The sequence below is a fragment of the Protomyctophum parallelum genome (assembly GCF_964188405.1).
Source record: "Protomyctophum parallelum genome assembly, chromosome: 20".
NCBI lineage: Eukaryota > Metazoa > Chordata > Actinopteri > Myctophiformes > Myctophidae > Protomyctophum > Protomyctophum parallelum.
This window is the reverse complement of record NC_139718.1, coordinates 43,668,335-43,689,375: the sequence shown is the minus strand read 5'-3', so window position 1 is coordinate 43,689,375 and position 21,041 is coordinate 43,668,335. Positions and strand designations below refer to the sequence as shown.

At 44.0% G+C, this 21,041-nt stretch overlaps 1 protein-coding gene across 2 annotated transcripts in view; it reads right to left on the bottom strand.

Moving 5' to 3' along the window:
- The window catches only part of maco1b (macoilin 1b), a 35,308-nt gene that overhangs the window by 11,305 nt on the left and 2,962 nt on the right, over positions 1-21,041 (bottom strand). Inside the window, exons 2-6 of one of the 2 annotated variants that reach the window (XM_083792691.1) lie at positions 19,705-19,846; positions 18,716-18,842; positions 15,495-15,618; positions 12,641-12,819; positions 6,346-7,030 (exon numbers count right to left, since the gene is read on the bottom strand). In XM_083792691.1, the coding sequence (XP_083648817.1) occupies positions 6,346-7,030; positions 12,641-12,819; positions 15,495-15,618; positions 18,716-18,842; positions 19,705-19,846 (1,257 nt within the window). The remainder of the gene's footprint in view (positions 1-6,345; positions 7,031-12,640; positions 12,820-15,494; positions 15,619-18,715; positions 18,843-19,704; positions 19,847-21,041) is intronic. The other variant, XM_083792692.1, reaches the window with a different exon arrangement.

Here is a 21,041-nt window from a genome sequence, read left to right as displayed (position 1 = left end):
TACTCGGTGGTAAAAAAATGGTCTAGGTTTATGTATCAGAACAAAAATACATCGCTTGGATGCACCTGCGACGTATCCTCGGTGATGTATCCCGAGGTCATCGGGGTTTCGTGTCTCGCGAACATCATACCCCTCACTCGGGTGACCCAGCCGGGGTGCTCAAGTCCCGACTTACGTCCCAGTAGCTACCCTCGATCGGACCCACTAGGGAAAGACCGGGGCCATCACAATCTGTTGGATCCACTCCGGAACTACTCTGCCGGGACTGGGAGGTACAATTCTGGCATGTGGAGGGACTAGGCTCTGTGGGTTGACTCCTGTACGGGCCCGTCCTACGTCTCACCAGGTCCACTCCTGCTCTCACCTCACCAGAGCATAATATATGACACAAATAAATATAGAAATAGACGCTAAACCTAAAGAGCATGCTTGACCTGTTAAAGTGTCAACAAATAATAATAATAATAAAGTACTTCCCTCATATTCATGCTCTGAACGGCATGGTGCAACCAGTCATGCCTGATTGACACATAGTTTGCACCGTGTCGCAACAAACAGATTGTAAATAGTTGATCTAGGAGCTCATGATGTGTCAAATAGCAGATCTACAAGCTCATAGCGCGCCACCACAAGCTTGTAGGTCTGCTATTTTTGCAAAATCGAAGAACGACTGACATAGAAACGTAGCTTTTTCAGAAAAACGGGTTTAGTTGCTTGAAATATTATGCCAAAACGGAACTCAGATCCTCAAACTCAGACTTGAGCTGGTCTTCATCACAGTTTAGTTTGGGTTTTTTTTTTTTTTATGATTTATTTGGGGAATCTTTATGCTTTATGTTGGTTGTTTTTGTTTTTGTGCAGTTGTTTGAGTGTTGAATCTGTAATGGGCCACAGCGGAAACAAGTCTTATAGGCTTTTTTTCCCTGTGTGCCTTATATCCACTCGTCGTTTGGATAACAAATTAATTAAATCAATAAAATATTCATTCAATTAACCCCCTGAATGCCAAGACTACGTCAAGCCCATAGACTGCCATGTTAATTGACGTAGTAAATCAACAAATCCCTCCAAGCCAATGACGTTATCTGCGTAGTAGACGTACTGCCCTGTCAGTACGTCTTTTTATAACAAAATATTGCAATTGTTTGACATTCTTTTAATTATTTTTATGTAATCTACCATAAACCGGCCGAAACCCGCGCGATCGTGCACTATCGTGCACGCGCGCCGTCTCTATGTGATCCGCGGCAAAAAATGTGATATTTTGGGATGTTCCTGGCCGTTTTTAAGCTTAATCTGACTAAGTTATGACAAAGCTAATGTTAGTTTAGCAATCCGGACGGCCAAGCTATAAGCTAGGGGTCAAATTAGCTTCCTTTGTTTACCTCGTTTGACAGGAAGTGATTTAGCCAGATTTAACACTTTTGTCAAAATCAGAATAATGGAACGTTACTGCCATCAAGTGGAACTTCTGGGTATTACTTTGAAATCGAAAGTAAAACGTGATGTATTGTATTTAGATCGCTGATCCCTCTTATTGCATTAAAATGACGAATTAAGAAATGGGGCATTGGCCAGCATTGGCCAGATTTGGCGACTTTTTGAATGGCAATCGAAAAATGTGAGATATGACCACAATGTCACGAAATGTCTCATTTTATAGCTCCAAGTCACTACTTTACAATGAAAAAATAATTATGATTATAGCTTGTTCCATCGTTTACTTATAAGCTTTTTAGTAGACCTTGGTTTCAGTGATAAGTCAAACCAAGGTGTACTAAAGTGCTTATAAGTAAACGAAGGAACATGCTAGGAACATATTTTTTTTCCCGGTGTAAACTAGAGATGTGCAGCTTTAAAATGAGATATTTCGTGACATTGTGGTCATATCGCACATTATTCTATAGTCATTCAAAAAGTCAGCCAAAGTTGGCCTAAGGCACAATAAGATGATATTAAGGGTGGCCATAAGAGAACTAACTGGCTGAGCCAACAGGCAGGCACCCGTGTTACAGGTCACTTTTTAATCCCAGTTGAGGTTGTGCATTGTTTCAACACCAAATACTCCTCCTTGTTCATTTGAGAAAAGAAGACAAGTGTCTGGTTGAAACATCTTATTAAGACTTTAAGTCACTTCAAGGAATGGTGACTTTTTGACACGCAAAAAGAGCTCGTTGTTGTTTTAACCCATTAAGACCTGAGGCCGTTTCTATATCAGTGATGCTCAAACTTGTTCATGTCAAGGACCCCTAAAATGGTATGTATTTGCGGGACCAACCCCCCATCTCCACCAGGAGCAAAGGTTTCTGTTAAAAACGTAAAGATATATATATATATTCAAAGATTAGCACACATTTTCACGATTTCTCAATAGCATATCTACAAGCTCATGGTGCGCCACGAAGTGAAGCGTTATAAGCTTGTAGAGTGGCTACTTTTGAATAGCCAAAGTATAAAATAATGGCTCAAGTGGCTAAGAAATCTAAAGTAATTAGCCTCGTTAGTTGTAGGTTATGAGCACCAGCGTGCAGAAAGCATCACGGTCAGCCAATTAGATTCAGTCCATCATCAGCTTGATCAAATTGATCCTTTTCACACAGCCTGTTAACACGCGGCCACAACAAAGCATCCCTTCTGTGGCAGCAGCTACTGACACAACTCAGCTGGAAGGGAAGATCAATGCGTGAACAACAGAAAGTGGTCCAGGAAGTAAAGACGAGTTACCGTCTAAAAAGGAGTACACACACATTGCTCAGCCAATCATATCATCGTTATGGGGTGCACACAAACACACCAAGCTGGACATAGGAGGGGCTAGCTAGCGCCTCTCAAAAACAGCTTTAAACAGTGATCTGTTAACACATTTAGACCTGAGGACTATTCTACAAATTTCTTCTAAATCCTGACAGTTTTCTGAAGAAAAAAAAACATGTTTCTGTGTCAGTCGCTCTCAAACGTTTTTCATGTCAAGGACCCCCAAAAATATATGTAATTGCCCACAGAGCCCCATCTGAAAATATGTTGTTCCAGGGATCCCCCAGCAGCAAAGATTTGAGTTAAAAATGTTCACTCTGAAAGAATATATTCAAACATTTCGGCCACGATTTTTTGAGTGGTGCAACCACTCCCTTACGGAGCTGTGTGTGTGGGTGGGTGGGTGCGTCTGAGCACGAAAACAGCATGGTTGTTTTTCACCACCTGTGCACAACCTAATACACACACACACGCACATATTAACTGTATATATGGTGATTTTGAGTGTGCCAGTACAGTACAGTGACAGACAGTACAGTACAGGGTACAGTAGAGGGACCCCCACACGGTAAATATGTCATTTCTCAACCGTTTCGGACACGGGCCGGCACCCTGGGTGCGTTCCTGTGGGTCTGGAACCCCCCCCCCTTTCGGGGTTGCACCACAAAAAAATAGCATGAGCTTGTAGATCTGCTATTTTTCAATAGCTAAAGTATAACATAATGCTTAAAACACCAAAAGGGGTTCCCGCCCCAAAACGGGTTAGTGGCATTTCTATCTCTGGGACCCCAATGTATATTGTAAAATCTAAGTAAATTTACCTCTTGAGAGTGTACAAATGGAACCAAATGGACCCATTCCATTTGTACACTCTCCGAGTGACAGACCCATGAGGGTTAATTTGGTTCCATTTGTACAACTCTCTGAGTTACAGACCCATAAGGGTCCATTTGGTTCCATTTGTACAACTCTCTGAGTTACAGACCCATAAGGGTCCGTATGGTTCCATTTGTACAACTCTCTGAGTTACAGACCCATAAGGGTCCGTATGGTTCCATTTGTACAACTCTCTGAGTTACAGACCCATAAGGGTCCATTTGGTTCCTAACTATCATTCAGCTGGGAGTGGGGACCCCCTGGAACTCGCTCAAGGACCTCTAGGGGTCCCCCGGACCCCACTCTGAGAACCACTGCACTATACAGCACAGCACAGCCGCAGGCAGGCAGGCATCAAGCATGAGTCCCAGCATGCCATCAAGAACAAGAATCCTCCACATAAAATGTGAGTAATAATAACTTGTGTTAACCAAGTGTTAATAAAACGTATAGAACCCCACAGCCCAATTCAATTATGACACAATTTGGTTTACGGGGCCGTCTGCAAACATGCACTGAATGCGTGGTTTACGGGGCCGTCTGCAACATGCACTGAATGCATGGTTTACGGGGCCGTCTGCAAACATGCACTGAATGCATGGTTTACGGAGCCGTCTGCAAACATGCACTGAATGCGTGGTTTACGGGGCCGTCTGCAACATGCACTGACTGCATGGTTTACAGGGCCGTCTGCAACATGCACTGAATGCATGGTTAATGGGGCCGCCTACAACATGCACTGAATGCATGGTTTACGGGGCCGTCTGCAAACATGCACTGAATGCGTGGTTTACGGGGCCGTCTGCAAACATGCACTGAATGCATGGTTTACGGGGCCGTCTGCAAACATGCACTGAATGCATGGTTTACGGGGCCGTCTGCAAACATGCACTGAATGCATGGTTTACGGGGCCGTCTGCAACATGCACTGAATGCATGGTTTACGGGGCCGTCTGCAACATGCACTGAATGCATGGTTTACGGGGCCGTCTGCAACATGCACTGAATGCATGGTTTACGGAGCCGTCTGCAACATGCACTGAATGCATGGTTTACGGAGCCGTCTGCAACATGCACTGAATGCATGGTTTACGGGGCCGCCTGCAACATGCACTGAATGCATGGTTTACGGGGCTGTCTGCAAACATGCACTGAATGCATGGTTTACGGAGCCGTCTGCAACATGCACTGAATGCATGGTTTACGGGGCCGTCTGCAACATGCACTGAATGCATGGTTTACGGGGCCGTCTGCAAACATGCACTGAATGCGTGGTTTACGGGGCCGTCTGCAAAAATGCACTGAATGCATGGTTTACGGGGCCGTCTGCAAACATGCACTGAATGCATGGTTTACGGGGCCGTCTGCAACATGCACTGAATGCATGGTTTACGGAGCCGTCTGCAACATGCACTGAATGCATGGTTTACGGAGCAGTCTGCAAACATGCACTGAATGCATGGTTTACGGAGCCGTCTGCAAACATGCACTGAATGCATGGTTTACGGAGCAGTCTGCAACATGCACTGAATGCATGGTTTACGGGGCCGTCTGCAAACATGCACTGAATGCATGGTTTCAGTTTACAGGAATTTCTACTTGGTGGTTGTTCGCCTAACATAGCCGATCTACAAGCTCACAGAGGGTCGAGCTTGTAGGTCGGCTGTTTTCAGTGCTCGACATGGCACACAAACCACGCGAACCAGGCGTTAGGCCGCGTCACGGGTGGCCTCCCTCCACACATATCTCGCAGAACTACATTTCACGCAGACGCCGTGGCTCCAGCCAAGTAGGCCAACTGACACTCGAGCATAGCTTGAAGAATATGACCGGCGTGAACTGACAGCCAAGCTTGAAGCTCTTGTCTGTCTTGACATGTTCTGTGTGTGAAGTTCTGTGAGCTTTTGGGGGACGAACAAAGGCCTGGAGCGTGGATGCCTGTTGTCAGTGTAACTCATCGGTCTCCGGTGTGTGTGTGTGTATGTGCAAGTGTGCGAGTGCGTGCGTGCATAGGCTTGTCACAATTATTACATAATCGCTCAATCACAATTATTTGAGATAATCCCAATTATTTTGCATAATCGTTTTTCCAAAAATATCAGAAAAAGCTTATCTACAAGCTTATAACATGTCACGTGTTGTAGAACTGGTCAGGGCAAGGGTATAACACGTCACGTGTTATACGCTTGTAGACCGGCTATTTACGCCATTTAAAAAGTTATTTTGCCATATCTGCCCTGTGCAATTTGTGATTATGAATGCTAAAACACCAAATGGAAATAAGAATTGTATTCATATGTTCCAATGTCCAATGCCAAAAACACATTTCAATCAGTTATTTGTGTGACAACGAATGGTCAACTTAACCCATTTTGGGCGGGAACCCCTTTTGGTGTTAGCATTATGTCACGCTTTAGCCATTGAAAAATAGCAGATCTACAAGCTCGTAGCATCATGTTATGCTTTAGCCATTGAAAAATAGCAGACCCACAAGCTCGTTGCGCGCCACCGAGTGGCGCTCAACGAGCTTGTAGGTCTTGCTATTTTTGAAAAAACGAAGAACGACTGACATAGAAACACGGCTTTTTCGGAAAACTGTCGGGATTTAGAAGACATTTATAGAATCTCATCTCAGGTCAGAATGGGTTAAAAGTGTAATCGTGACAGACAGCTATGTGTGCGTGTGCGCGTGCGTGTTCAACAGCGCTCTCTCACCGTACGAGCGCCTCAGGCTTGCCCAGCTGGTTGTTGGGGATACAGTTCTCCGTGGGGTCCCTGCCGTGGGCAGAGCCCCCCGACGACGACGACCCCCCCTTCCCCGACGCCACCTTCTGCTTCTTCTCGCTCTTCGACGACGAGGTCGACGAGGGCTGCTGCTGCTGCGGCGGCACCGCGGCCGCAGAGGACGGCACGCTGCCGTTGGTGGCGCTGTGGCCGCGCGGCGACGAGTTGAGCGCCGCGTTGGCGGAGGCCACCACGTTGTTGCCGCCGCCGCCGCTAGCGTTCTTGTAGTTTTTGGAGGAGGTGCAGGAGGACGAGGAGGAGGAGGAGGAGCAGGAGGAGTTGTTGTCCTCCTTCAGCAGCAGGTTCTCCATGCTGCCCAGCTGCTCTGAGGTCAGTCTCTGTTTGCTGCTGCTGCTGCTGTTCACATGGTTTTCCATGTACTCCATTTCCTGGAGCTTAGAGTCCCCCTGCACCGACGGCAGGATGCTGTTGCCGTTGTTGTTGTGTTGCTTCTTGGCGTCGCCTCCTCCTCCTCGGCTCTCTTTCCCTTTTTCTCTGTATTCCAGCTCCGGCAGCGAGGCGGCGGCCGACGCCTTTTTATTAGCCAGGGCGCCGTTGGTCTGCGAGGCCGGCGGCGGCGGTACATCCACCTCGGATATCCCTTTAGCTGCTGCTGCTGAAAGAGAAGAGGAAGAGATGCGTTGCTCAATTGCAATATACTAGCCCTTTACCCGTTGTGAGATATCCCCCCCCCCTTGTGGCCGCGGGGGGTACTGCGCCCGGGTGCGTTTTCGCATTTTTAATTCGCTAATAAATTCATTATTAATCGTTAATGTGTCAAATCGAAAAAAAAGGGCTTCGTTAAGACCTCCATATTATTATGGTCAATGCCTGTGTGAAAAGTGGGAGTGATTGGTGGACAACCACACACAGAGATTTTGAAAACATGACCAATGACAAAAAACTCCCATATCTGCTGGGCGAAGTACAACAGTGTGCAAACACAGCAGCAAGATTTGTGAGTTGCTGTGATAGGAGAAGGATATCAAATGGAACACAACCACCCTAAAGACTAATCATTGTGTATATTCCTGCACTATACCAGCATCGAGTGACCTTGGTACATAGAATTTGATCTATTGAAGATTCTGACCTTCAAATGTAAACCATTTTTGTTTTGATTGTATTGCTGTATTGTTCTTTCTGCTTTGGCAATGTAAACGTATGTTTTCTCATGCCAATAAAGCCCTTTGAATTGAATTGAATTGATTGGTGCAGGCAGTGAGGAGCTACGGCAGTCACAGTGACACACAGACAGACACACACACAGACATTGACTGAATTATAGTATGATGATATATATGCAGGTACAGGATGTAGGTCAGGGTCACAGTGTGTCCCAAACTGGGTAATTAATGTTACAGCAGATAATAATGAACTATAAAAGCACAGTAAACATACATAAACAAGAACCAGATCTTACATATAAGTGCAACTACAACCAACCACCCACCTCAGCGACTGTCCCCTGAAACCAAACAGCAGCTATACCTCCTCCTGCTTCCATCATCGATAGCAAATGAGAGAATTTATACCTAATGTCTTTAGTTGCAGGGGGGCCTCTAAAGGCTCATACATAGTTTTTGGTGATAGGTCATCACCGCGGTGTAGTTTTTAAAGGGTTGGAAAACTACACCATTACGTCAGTCGCGGTGATGATCAGCTATCACCGCGGACACAGACCCATCCCTCTGTTTTTACTATCAGACAAGTCTTTTCACTCTGGAGCTATCGCCCATATCATATGCACGGTTGGTGCTAGTACATCATATGCATGGTTGGTGCTAGTACACCAAGGGCTGCCCTTTCAACTCAAAGTCGACAATTAAAATCATCTGTCAGAGACTGAAAGACCCCTCTGAGTGGACTGAGAGATTCTTTGGGCTAGATTTTGAAGGTGCGTTTTACCAATGGTAATACATAAATTGGCCTCGCTCTGCGCACATTCGTATTATGAAAGGCATATCGGCCCGTGTTGAACGCACTGGCCCGTGTTGAACGCACACACATTATGGCTTACCGCGTTCCTGAATATTTTAGCATTGTGGGAGTGTCCATATGTTAATTATTTTCGCTTTGCGCAATTTGCTATTAAGCCCCTTGACCTAAAGACACTCAGCGCATAACGATTAGACGTGGGTCTGACCACCTCATAAACGCAAAAAGCACTGTTTGATTTGACACTTGAGCGGCTCTGTGAGGCTGCTAGAGTGTTGCCATGTCTGTTTATTATAAGCGGCTTATTTTTCTGTAAAGTTGCTTTCTGTGTGGTTGCTTTTCTTGTTTCTAAAGTGGTTATTTGGGCTTTTCTCCTAATGTTGTTTAAACCAGTGATCCTCACACAGCACATTCCCATGTCAAGGATCCCCAGATGAATGCATTTGCCCAACTAAGGACGGCTAATCCAAAAATTTAATGAAAAGATTACTTTTGAAAATAGCAGATCTATACCAGCTCACAATGCATCACATTCATTCATTAAAACTATGAACTCTGACTGCAGGGGGATATATAATGATCATTATAACAATGTGCAAGAACATATTTAAAAAGAAGGAAGAACTTTATATTTGTGGACAATCAAAATATGTTTTTTTATTTTAATGTGGTGTCATTCAAATTAATCTGGATATGGCAGACTCACTATTTAGAAAATAAAAACATGGCACTTCATTTAAAATAGGTTACAGACCCCTGTTATATGCGCTTATTTTTATAGACCTATTTACTTGTTTCTATGAGACATGGCAGTTTTGCTTTTTTTTTTTTTTTTAATGTTGAAATTAGAAACGGCCATAATTCTTTCATTTCTCAACCTTAAAAATAAATAAAAACATCTCCATAATCCGTGGGAAGTTTGCTTTCATATGCTGTATCACACCCGATTCAAGTCTTCTTCAATAAAATGCTACGAGCGAACTCAGCGAAGACCATACCATCGGGGCCACAGCATTACGCAGCACGCATTCAACTCATTCCTTCGTCGTGACTTGAATGAAATAAAATATAATAAACGTTATTTTACTGGTGTTTTTCAATAGAAACAAATAAAGAGCGTGTGTAGGCTACTGTGTGCAAGTGCAACAGTGCATATACATGCATGCACTAGGCTATATTTCTTCCGTGTCGGGATGGTGATTGAGCTCTTCAAGTTCACAGCCCGTTTGTCTTTCATAAAAAAACGTTGATATTAGCCTATAAACACTCATGGTTCTCTCATTTCTCAACCGTTTTATTAAATGTAAAAATCTCCATATTCCTTAGGAATCTTGCTTTCATTCGCTGTATGGTACATGGTTCTATCGTTATCGAATTAAACAATATCAAACGAACTTGCATGTTCGGGGGTTAGACGATTCTGGGAACATTACGCATGGATTGCCAATTTGCCAATATGCTGCTATCTACTCGCAGTTCCATTCCGATCTGAAAGGTAGGCCTATAGGTGGGTCTGTTCTTTTGAGGCATAAAGGTGATAGCATGCAGTGCAATAGGAATAATTAACCCAAATGTGACAAAGTCATGTCATGTCTTCTATGGTGCCAGCCTGAAGAAATGTAATAACACGATCCCCAAAGTGCGCATTCCGTATGTGACATCAGCTGACTGGTAAATAGAATAGTACGGACATGTTGATTGGGTACGTCTCAAACACGCCTTAAACACACCCATGACTAATTCAAGGCCGTTTTGCGCACTCCGCGGGGTGTCAAAAGCGCTTCTTAACATGCCCAAAATTGCAATATGACATACCACACGCCCCCAGATCATAATACTGTAATATGATTAGTAATATAGAAGTAAGTAAAATAGAAGTCCTAAATGGCACCCTTTGAGTCTATCAGGCCTGATGGCTCTGAGGAAGAGTAAGTTTGGCTTTCTCTGACATCTCATTTAATGCTTCAGTGACGTTGAAACGAGAGCTGTCACCAACCAAACTCTTGCAATTCTTTATAGAATAGAGTTGTGTGTGTGTGTGTGTGTGTGTGTGTGTGTGTGTGTGTGTGTGTGTGTGTGTGTTTGTGACTGTGTGTGTGTGTGTGTGTCGGTCCTTTAACGCTAGTGACTTTGCTAAATGTTTTGGGTTATCACCGTTGGTCCGCATTGATCTGTAGAGTCACTTCTATAGCAGTGTTGATTTCGTCGACTAAAACTAAGACGAAAAATGTCTGTGGAAACGAAATAAAAACTAAGCTATGATGACTAAAACTAAATATACTGACAATTTAGTCAAATAAAAACTAGACTAAAATGTTATGAAGGCAGTCAAGGCACTAGTAGACAAGACATCCACTATAAGTCATTTTAGTCAATTAGTTGCATGCTGAAAATAGATGATATACAAGCCCACAACGCGTCGACTAACTAAGGTGCTATTTACACGAGGATGGTGTTCATATAAAACGTCAAAATAAAGTATCGTTTGCTGCTGTCATTTAGACGAGAACCGGGTTCTCAGGAGGTGAAAACGCAACGAAGTGAAACCGCCTCCCAGAGTGTAAATCTTTGAGAACGCCGTTTCCTATGGTCTCCATATAAACAGGCAAAACGGTGAATCCGCAAAACGTATGACATCATGGCTCACGTTGGCTCACAGCGCATATGTTTATTACATTGATGCAGACTAGAGCAATATCATTATGATATAATGGAGTTCCTGAACAAGCCTCCCTCCTCGCCTACAAAGTGATGCTCATCAGCGATGGTGAATGTAAAACCATGATGTAAATAAAAAGCCTTATGATAGACGGCAGCCACGGCAGCAGTTTATTTAATAAATATATATCATCCCGTGGCGCGCCCAGAGCAGTGTTGCGCCGCTTGCGTCTTCTTCTTGTACGTGGGTGACCTGTCTATTTGGCAGCCCGTTATCGCCACCTAGCGACAGTATAGCATAATAGCACATTATATCATAACGTGTGCGTTCTCGTGTAAAGGGTAAGAAAAAATGAGAATGCAACGGGACTTTGACGTGTTATATGGAGATGGTCGCCGTCTAAAAGAGGCCTAAGACATTCCAGGTGTCTATGAACAAAACTAAAATCAAAATGTGCTGCCAAAAACAACACTGTTCTATAGGTGCTTGCTAAGTACGTATCTTTGCCTTCTGAAACATGTTGAAATGTGAAACGTCTGCAAAAGAGCATTTTTAGTCCAAACTAGTCATGGAAGCTTTTTTGACCATGAATCAAGCCAACACTGTGACAAATATCTGCACGCTATTTTCTTTGTGAAGTGGAGGAGAGGAGTGGAGAGCGGAGCACGCTGAGTGAGAGGAGCAAAGTGTGCAGCGCTTAGTGCACGTCACTGTAGACCTTTATGTGTAAATATAGAACACATCATCATCTAAATCGTTATATTGGACCGCAGAATCCCATGCAACTACTAGCAGAATCCCTACTCGGGGCACGGCCCTATATAGGATGCAGTTACAAAACAACCCACACACACCCTCGGAAACTATGGAATAAGTAGTGCGGTCTAGCATGGGTGTATGCTGACGACCGTTAATAGCGTACATACCACATATGTGGGTCACATATTTCCCAGACTGGGTGTGTCACACACACGTCTGTGTGTGTGTGTGTGTGTGTGTGTGTGTGTGTGTGTGTGTGTGTGTGTGTGTGTGTGTGTGTGTGTGTGTGTGTGTGTCTCAAAGTGGGTGCCCTGAAGCAGGGGTGTCTCGGAATACTTTGAATAATATTAGGAATTTATCAATGTCACTTCAGTTTAACCACTTGTCTTAGAGTGGTTCCCAAACTTTTTCACGTCAAATACCCCCAAATTGACACCAATTATCCCCACAGACCCCCATTTGAAAAGATATGCCAGGGACCCCCATAAGAGAAGACTTTTACGGATCTAGCAGTGATTCTCCACCATTTAAATTTCAAGGACCCTCATGTTTGACATGCAATGTTAATTTAACTCTGAGAGTGTACAAATGGAACCAAATGGACCATTTTGGTTCCATTTGTACACTCTCAGAGTTACAGACCACACTTTGGGAACCACTGCATTATGCTTACGTGAAACTGACATACTGTGCACCAAGTCTCTTCGCCAAATGTGGCAAATGTTCCCAAGAACAGGGACGCTGGCGTTTAAGTGTTTTAAGTGTTTTAAGTTATTATTTTCAGTCTGTCCTAATAAATAGTAAACTATACTGTATCCGAGGGGAGAAAAGATTGACATATTGACGTACCATTGACACACTGTCTCTTACCTTCCTCTGCCTCTCTCTCCTGCCGCTGCAGCATCTGTTGCTCTGGAGGCAGCGCCTGCTGCAGGAGCTGCATGTAGAACTCATTCTCCTTCTGCACCTCCTTCTGTTTGCGGAGGCGCATCTTGTAGCTGACATAACTCTTGAAGCCGAAGCCCAGCGTCACCACTGGATAGCCGATGCTGGGGGGGGGGGGGCACATAAATATGCATTACGCGTTTACACAAAAGCTTACGTTCAATAAAATACACATTACTGAAAAATGCTGATATGAATCTAATGATTACTCATTACGCAATTTCAGGTTAGATTAGGCTGAGGGTTTTCAACCTCCGATAAAGTTTATGACAAGTGTCAGACATAATTAATTAATTAATAATATTTAAATGGACTATGTTACCCAAATGTAAGGAATGTACTATGTAACTACTAAGATGCAGGAAGCTACCGGTCAGCATTAACCCATTAAGACCTGAGGCAGAGTCTGCCTTCTAAATCGGTACTTTTTCCAAGATTTTTTTCAAAAGTGTTCAGAAACAGTTATGTACAAGCTTGCAGCGCGGAACAAAGTGACACGCTCTGAACTTGTAGATCTGGTATTTTCCAAAAGCCAAAACTAAAGCTAAAGAGAGAGAGAGAGAGAGAGAGAGAGAGAGAGAGAGAGAGAGAGAGAGATAGAAAGAAAGATTAAGGTGACTTCGTTTGGCAGGTGTGAAGGCTCATTCGAATCCTAATGCGTATCAAAGAACCGCATTCTACTCAGAGCAAAAACGGGGGTTTCGCTTCGCTTCCAATCGCACTTGATTACGATTCGGTGCAGGTGGGAATGCAATCCGCAGTAAATAAAGGAAATGAAGCAAACAATGTGGCGGGAAAGAAAGAAAGAAAGAGATTCATAAAGGTCTCTTCCCCATGAACAGACAGTTGCTACTTCACTTTCAATTGATAATTCAAGTAATAGTTTGCTATGCTGCACAGAGTTGTACCACAGCCACGTTCAAGTTCACACACGCATGACGTGGTAGATTAATGCGTGCCAACTTAAGGCCTGCAGTGGGGAACTGGTAATGAAGTTATAAGCTACTATCACCTTGGGGAAATTTGACCTCTGCACATTTGTCCCATTTTAAACACCACATGACGCCAGTATCTTGGTCAAGGGCAGTGACCGGGGCAGAGTATGTACAGTACATAGATAGAACATGCATGTGTTTGGGGCAGCACAGTACCGTACATGCCCAGGGCCACCACTGTGGAGTCTAGGGGTTCAAGTCCGGTGGTCGAGGGTTCAGCTACAGCACTGTAGCTGGGTCCCAAACACTGGGTCGGGACCATAGACTGTAAAAAATATGGACAAAGCGTTCCCCGGGTCTAACATGGACGTAAAATGAAGCCTGTTATTCCTGCACTGTAAGTCGCCATCTTTCTAGATCCGTTTGGGCCCAGCTGGCCATTGGCTGCCCAGACAACGAGGCGGTTTTTATTTTGACTCGAGTGGGTGGGGACTCCCGATCATAGACTGTAACGGTAGCCACGCCCCTCAGAACATACGCGACTTTATGGTCATTTATTTTATAAATGGGACCATCATTTTCCAAAAAGAATATTATGACATTAGAAATGAGACTTTAAACTAGTGACTGGAAGCAGAAAGTATTCATGACCATGTTTATTAAGGTAATACAGTCTAGGTGAAGTTGGCCCCAAATACATGGACTTCTATAGGGCTATGGGTTTTTTTGGGTCCAGTGACAGCGCCACAACAGGCCATTATATGAACTTTCAGGAGTTTCAGGCTTCACAAAATATCTGTATGACTGCCCCCCTGGTCGGGACCCATTTGTGGGTTTTTTGTGGGTCCCTATATTTTTGTTGTCATTTTTCATATTTTAAAAATAAATAAAAAAAACATTCCCCAACAAATGTATTAAAAACAAAATTTGTATTTTTCAGTAATTTCACGAAGAAATAAAATAAAATAAATGTACATAAATTATAAAACAAATGTTTAGGAAGTAGTGAAAACTACTTTGCGCCACGCTGTGAGCTTGTAGATCTGCTATTCCCACATCCCATTAGTCCTATGCGTGGCTTCTGTGCGCGGTTATGGTTAGTGTTAGGGTTTGGGATAGGGTTAGCAATGGGTCGGACTTATGAGCGGTCGGAACAATGACACGTTACCCAGCAGGGACAACTGTGTGTGTGGCAGAATTCATTGGTATTTGGCCTGAATATACGTTTTTTTCCAATGAAGATATCAACAACAACAAAAAACGAGAGTTGATCATAATCGGGGACTTCACTAGACTATTTGACATTCAATGTTCTTTTTCCACAAATTAGTCTTATAATCAGAGTCGTCTTATATTCGTATGTTTCAAATTTTGGGAGAAAAGGGGGTTAAAAAAATCTGTACATACAAATTGACTGTGAAGAATTGTTCCTTGTTTCACAATTTGTATGGTGGATTTAGAACAGCTTAGATCGCACCAAATGTTGCAACCGTTGTTGCGTGCATCCGTGGGCAGAACTACAGTAACTACAATACTACAGTAACTTCATGTTGATCACAGCTGTTCTTTTCAGATCACTTCTTCAGTGGTCTGTATTGTATACTGGAAACATGCCTTCGCCGCAGAGAGCAACCAGTGTTTTGAAACGGTACCACTACTGTTACCATCTGTGTGTGAGTGAGTGAGTGAGTGAGTGAGTGAGTGAGTGAGTGAGTGAGTGAGTGAGTGAGTGAGTGAGTGAGTGAGAGAGAGAGAGAGAGAGAGAGGGAGAGAGGGAGAGAGAGAGAGGGAGAGAGAGGGAGAGAGAGAGAGGGAGAGAGAGAGAGAGAGAGGCGTGAGCTCACCAGTGTGCAGCGAAAGGGCGACACAAGTCCACATGGAAGTTCTTCAGGTCTTTGAATCTGATGGCTGCCTCTATGTACACAAACAGTATCCATAGCGACACCGTGGGTAGACACACCCCTCGCTCTGTGGACACAGCAGGGAGGCACACAGCAGTTAGGAGACAACACACAGACACACACCACAAAGACAACACACAGACAGACACCACAAAGACACCCAACAGCTCTTAAGTTTTTACCCTGCCCATATGCATGTGTGTGTATGTGTGTGTGTGTGTGTGTGTGTGTGTGTGTGTGTGTGTGTGTGTGGCAGGGAATTGCAATCGGACCTTCGTCTGATTGCCTGCATGTTATGCAGGGGGTTGACGCTAAGGTCTCAGAGGCACATGCCCGTCGGGCAGGGCAAGTACAGGTCATGTTCTACTTGCCCAAAGGTCATGCCCACTTGCCCCGAAAAGTAAATTGTCCATTATAAAATGTGCGCTTGTAGAAAATATTGATAATGACTGCAGAGTGGCGAGTGGCGACAGTCACTTTGAAAAAACAGAATGAATGCAACTGCTAGTTGTAAAAAGGCTGCATATTGTTCTTCATGAATCGAATAGCCAATATTTAATGAAGACAGAATGCACTTGCCTGTCGGGCAACGTGAAAGCAAGCTCCACTTGCCCAAACATTTTATAACTTTCGAGCAACCGTTGGGGTGTGAACAAAATTACTTGAGAACAGAACAGATGGTCAGAATTTAATGAAACTTGAACAAATACATTTTAGGTCAAAGAGGTTGACGGTCAAGGTCACAATCAAGGTTGGTGTAAATGACAATCACTGACACTGACAGACATACAACAAGATGTTGGTTCGGCAGGGTTCGCATCCAAAATGACAATTACACACCCCATGAAGCCTTGAATTCATGGATTTATTTCGTGTTTTTTTGTCACATGCCTATAATTTGATAACCGGCTATGCAGAGAGAGAACTTCCGGGAGGGAAGCACTGCTGGCCATTACATTATTGGCGTAGACATGCGACAAAAACTAAAGAATATCCATGAATTCAAGTCTCCATGGGGTGAGCAATCGATAGAACAAAAGTCATTTTGGGAACTATCCCTTAAATGTCAGTCATGACAGACAAGCAGGAGTAAAACAATTAACAATAATCAATTATTGGTCGATCGGACCACAACCACAATGCGATAGTTAAAACAACACCAAAATATAAAGACTACAAAACAATATAGATCTATTTATTACAGGCCCACATCCAAAGCATAAGCTACATTTTATGCTGTTATAACAAGCATGATGTACTTGCAAAGAAAAGTTGACTGACAGACTTCATTCGGTATCTCTCTCGCAACACAAGCAAAATGTGAATTCCAGTTGTACATCCTATATATATATATATATATATATATATATATATATATATAAATGAGTCAGAAGTTGACCACAGACCCTGACCCTGTCCAACTGTCCATTGTCGAAATAATCTCTCGCACATTCACCAGCAGGCTGTGTGGAGTAATGAGAGATATTAATACTCTCATGACATGCCACGGATGTGAAGGCTTCCTAGGCGTCGGGGAGAGGCTGGGATCTCCTCAGTGCACACTGGGAACTCAATCTGCCTCCTGGCCTTTGGTCAACTGGGGCCTACTACCTCGAAATGATCCCGACACCCGATCCATACAGCACCGCTCGCTTAATGTACTGACGCCACGTGGAATTCTGAGAAGTCAAGTTATCTCTTTGTAAATAGCATGACACGATGAGCGTGGCCATTGCGCAATACTTCCAGCGCCTGCTCGGACCCAGTAAGAGTGCTGCGTTTTCATACGCGGGGTTGCCACTCAACCTTATCAATGAAAGCAAACAAGGGATCGCTTTCTCCCACTCACTTACTATTGTGCTTGCTGTGCGTGAGCTGAAATGTTCACACTCCCCACGCCTGCCTGACACCTGCACGTCGATAGTCCCCCCCCCCCCCCTCATCAGGAGTTTCGCTGTGATGCAAATAGAAATAAAAAAAACTTGCCAAAAGACAAACCAAACCGATTTCCAGTTCAGCAACATGGCTTTTCTCCGGAAGCAGAAATGTGTGGTTTGCCATTAAAGTACAAAGAAACATAAGCTATGATACACAAAAAGCAACTGAGTGAATTGTCTTTGCTCGAGTGCGTCTATATTCATTCACATCATTTGTGATTGCAGCATTGATGTAAATGAAGCACAAGGGGTAGCAGTGGCTCAGGGGTAGAGTGGCTGGATGGTAACCGTAAGGTTGCCCCAGAGTTATTGTCGAAGTGTCCTTGGGCAAGACACTGAACCCCTAATTGCTCCAGATGTGCTGGTTGGTGCCTTGCATGCAGGTTTCCGCTGCCATCGGTGTATGAATGTGTGTGTGAATGGATGAATGTAATGCACAATCTCTGTAAAGCGCCTTGGATAAAGGCGCTATATAAATGCACCATTTACCATTTTAACCCATTCTGAACGGGAACCCATTTTGTTAGCATCGTGTCGTGCTTTAGCTATTTAAAAATAGCAGATCTACAAGCTCATATCGCGCCACCGAGTGGCGCGATACGAGCTTGTAGGTCTGCTATTTTTGAAAAATCGAAGAACGACTGACATTTTTAGAATCTGATCTCAGGTCAGAATGGGTTAATCAGACCAGTGTGTGTCCAGTGGAAACCTCGTATGAATCTGATCTCAGGTCAGAATGGGTTAAGCACAGTGATTTCCTCTACTTTCTCCATTTTAAAATACATCCACTGAATAATAATAATGTATATTTTTTTCTTTCAGCCAATCATTGCCAAGCCATTGCCACTTTGTTGAGTCGATCATAGGTGGGCACGTGTTGACATCGCTAATGGGGGTGTCACGACGAGAATCAATCAAAGCCAATCGATCAAAATGAGTGAAATTTGAATTGTGACCGCAATAAAATAAATCCAATTGCTACCAAGAGCTTGAATGGCACCTGCACACTGCAGTCAAAAAGACTGTGACCTTAAAATCTAAAGTGGACACAAAACCATGGATTTTGGAGAATTGTGACACCCCTCTAGCCAGCACAACTCCTGCTATCACCCAAGGCTCATTGATTGTTCAAGCGGGCCCAAAGAGGACGTGGATGAAGTCGCAAACGCTGTGGTGAAAGCAAGCGCGCGCTGGGCGGCGCAGGGAAGCGTGACACTCGGGGCTTACCTGTGTGCCAGACATACTGCACCCACACGTAGGTACTGGCAGCAAAGAACAGCCATTGCACAGGGATGAAGAGCAGGCATATGATGTCAGAGGTGAACGCCACACACACAAAGAACACCGAGAACGCCTGTAGGGGGGGGGGGGGGGGGGGGGGGAGAGGTAACGTACATTAAATGTGCTTGCTTGTTAAAGCAAACATGGTGCATACAACAAAAAACACATTTCGGCAAAACGAGCCGCTGGCTGTTACCATTTCATTTTCCTATGCTGATTAATCACATGTTCAGCGCAACAAAGTCAACGGCAGACATCAAAGACGATCAGTGATTTACTAGTCTGCTCTAGAGAATTACAAGCTGGGAAGGCTGGGATAAACACTGAACAGAATGTAAAAGACCCAAGATACTACAAGATACTACCAACAAACCCTCAAATAGTTTTGATTAAAAGCAGTCCAATTCCCTTCATCTTTTTTTAGCAGGCAACATAAATGTATTCTCAGCAAAACCCCTACTGACTATTAGATCAGTGTGCAACGATTCCAACAGATACAGCAGTATGGATGGCAGCAGAGCATGTTCAAGGAAGATATATACATATGAAGAGCAACTGCTAACCAATACAATAATGCATTATGCAAAATGATAGTAATAATATGGACATGGATATCATAATGCAAATTCCCTAAATCATAAGAGTGCATTTGCTGGAGCTCAGCTAAGTTAACTACACGGGCAAAAAGTTACAAATGTAGACGAAAAACAAAAGGCTGGCCACAGGCAAGGAGTAATTAGAGTGCGCACACTGGATCACACTCCCATAGTAGTCATATTATCACCACGGTGAGGTTTCGAGGATCTCATCTCATCTCATCTTAACTAATGAGGAAGCACTAAGTCAAAAGGTCAATGTGGTATTAATCCTATTCCTATCCCCTGCTTTTTAAAAAGGGGAACAGTGGTGCAGCGCTGGCATCATCAGACACTCACCAGGCCTTGGTATCTGAAGGAGTCGTACACACTCCGGATGAAGAGCCAGAACGGCCAGAGATACTCGAACCTGAACTCCAGTACGAAGTCTGCCAGCAACACCAGTGCCCAGACCACCAGGAACTTCAGGTAAAGGAAGGTACTGGACAGAGAAATGAGAACACACACACAAAACATCAGAACACAGAACATAATGTTTTGGAACACAAATTACTCTTCAACCACTTGTAACCTTGGCATCCCTCTTTTGAGAATGTCATAGGGGAATTTGTTTCCAGAAATTGTCAACATTCTCCAAAATAGCAGATCTGCAAGCTCCCACCGCATCGCGCAGAACGAAAAACTAAAAAAACATTGCATGGATGCACGTGGGACGTATCCTCAGTGATGTGTCCCAAGGTCACCGGGGTTTCGGGTCTCTCGAACATCATACCCCTCACTCAGGTCAGGTGACCCAGCCGGGGTGATCCAAGTCCCAGTCCCAGTAGCTACCCTCGATCAGTCCCATTAGGCCACACACAATCCAAATCCAATGCTCCGGAACTACTCTACCGGGACTGGGAGGTAGATCAATCTGGCATGTGGAAGGACTTCACTAGACTCTGTGGGTTGACTCCTGTCCGCGCCCCTCCTACATCTCACCAGGTACACGTCGACCTGTGAGTTGCACCAGACTCCCAGCACCATACTGCTTCCGGGTGCCGTCTACATTCCGGCTGTCACCCGTCTCTCCGGTGGTCAGTGGTCACCAGACTATTCCTGGTTGTTACGTAGTCTATTCCTATGAGTCACAGAGTCACTATAAATAGGATAATGCATTGTGAGCTTGTAGATGTATATCTGATATTTTCACTTAGTTTGTTGTACGATACAGGACAGTTAATTTATGTCACCCAATTAACCTCTGAACCAACATGAGTGGATAATTGAATCAATCAATGTGTGGAGACATTGACAGTGTGAGCATGAGGAGGTATTTGCTGTTAGGAGATTAGATGTGTATGCACCTTGTTTGTCTAAGCAGCTTACGCTAGAAGACGCAACTGTACTGTAGTGGACACCTGTACTGTACACATTGAGGGGTGTGTTTTAGAAAGCTGGTATCTTAAAGCGCAAATAACATGCATTTTAAAACTGCTTTTAATATTTAATAATCATATTGTCTATGTCCCTCAAAGTTATTTCTAATGGTTTGAGCCTCAATCACCACTCTGATATAACCAGGCCTTGTCAATTCTTTCTGGACTTTGAAAGCAGTTTTAGCTGCAGTACCACACTGTCCTGAGGTGGTGGGGGAGCTGATATGCATATTATTTAATATTTGAGTCATTATAATA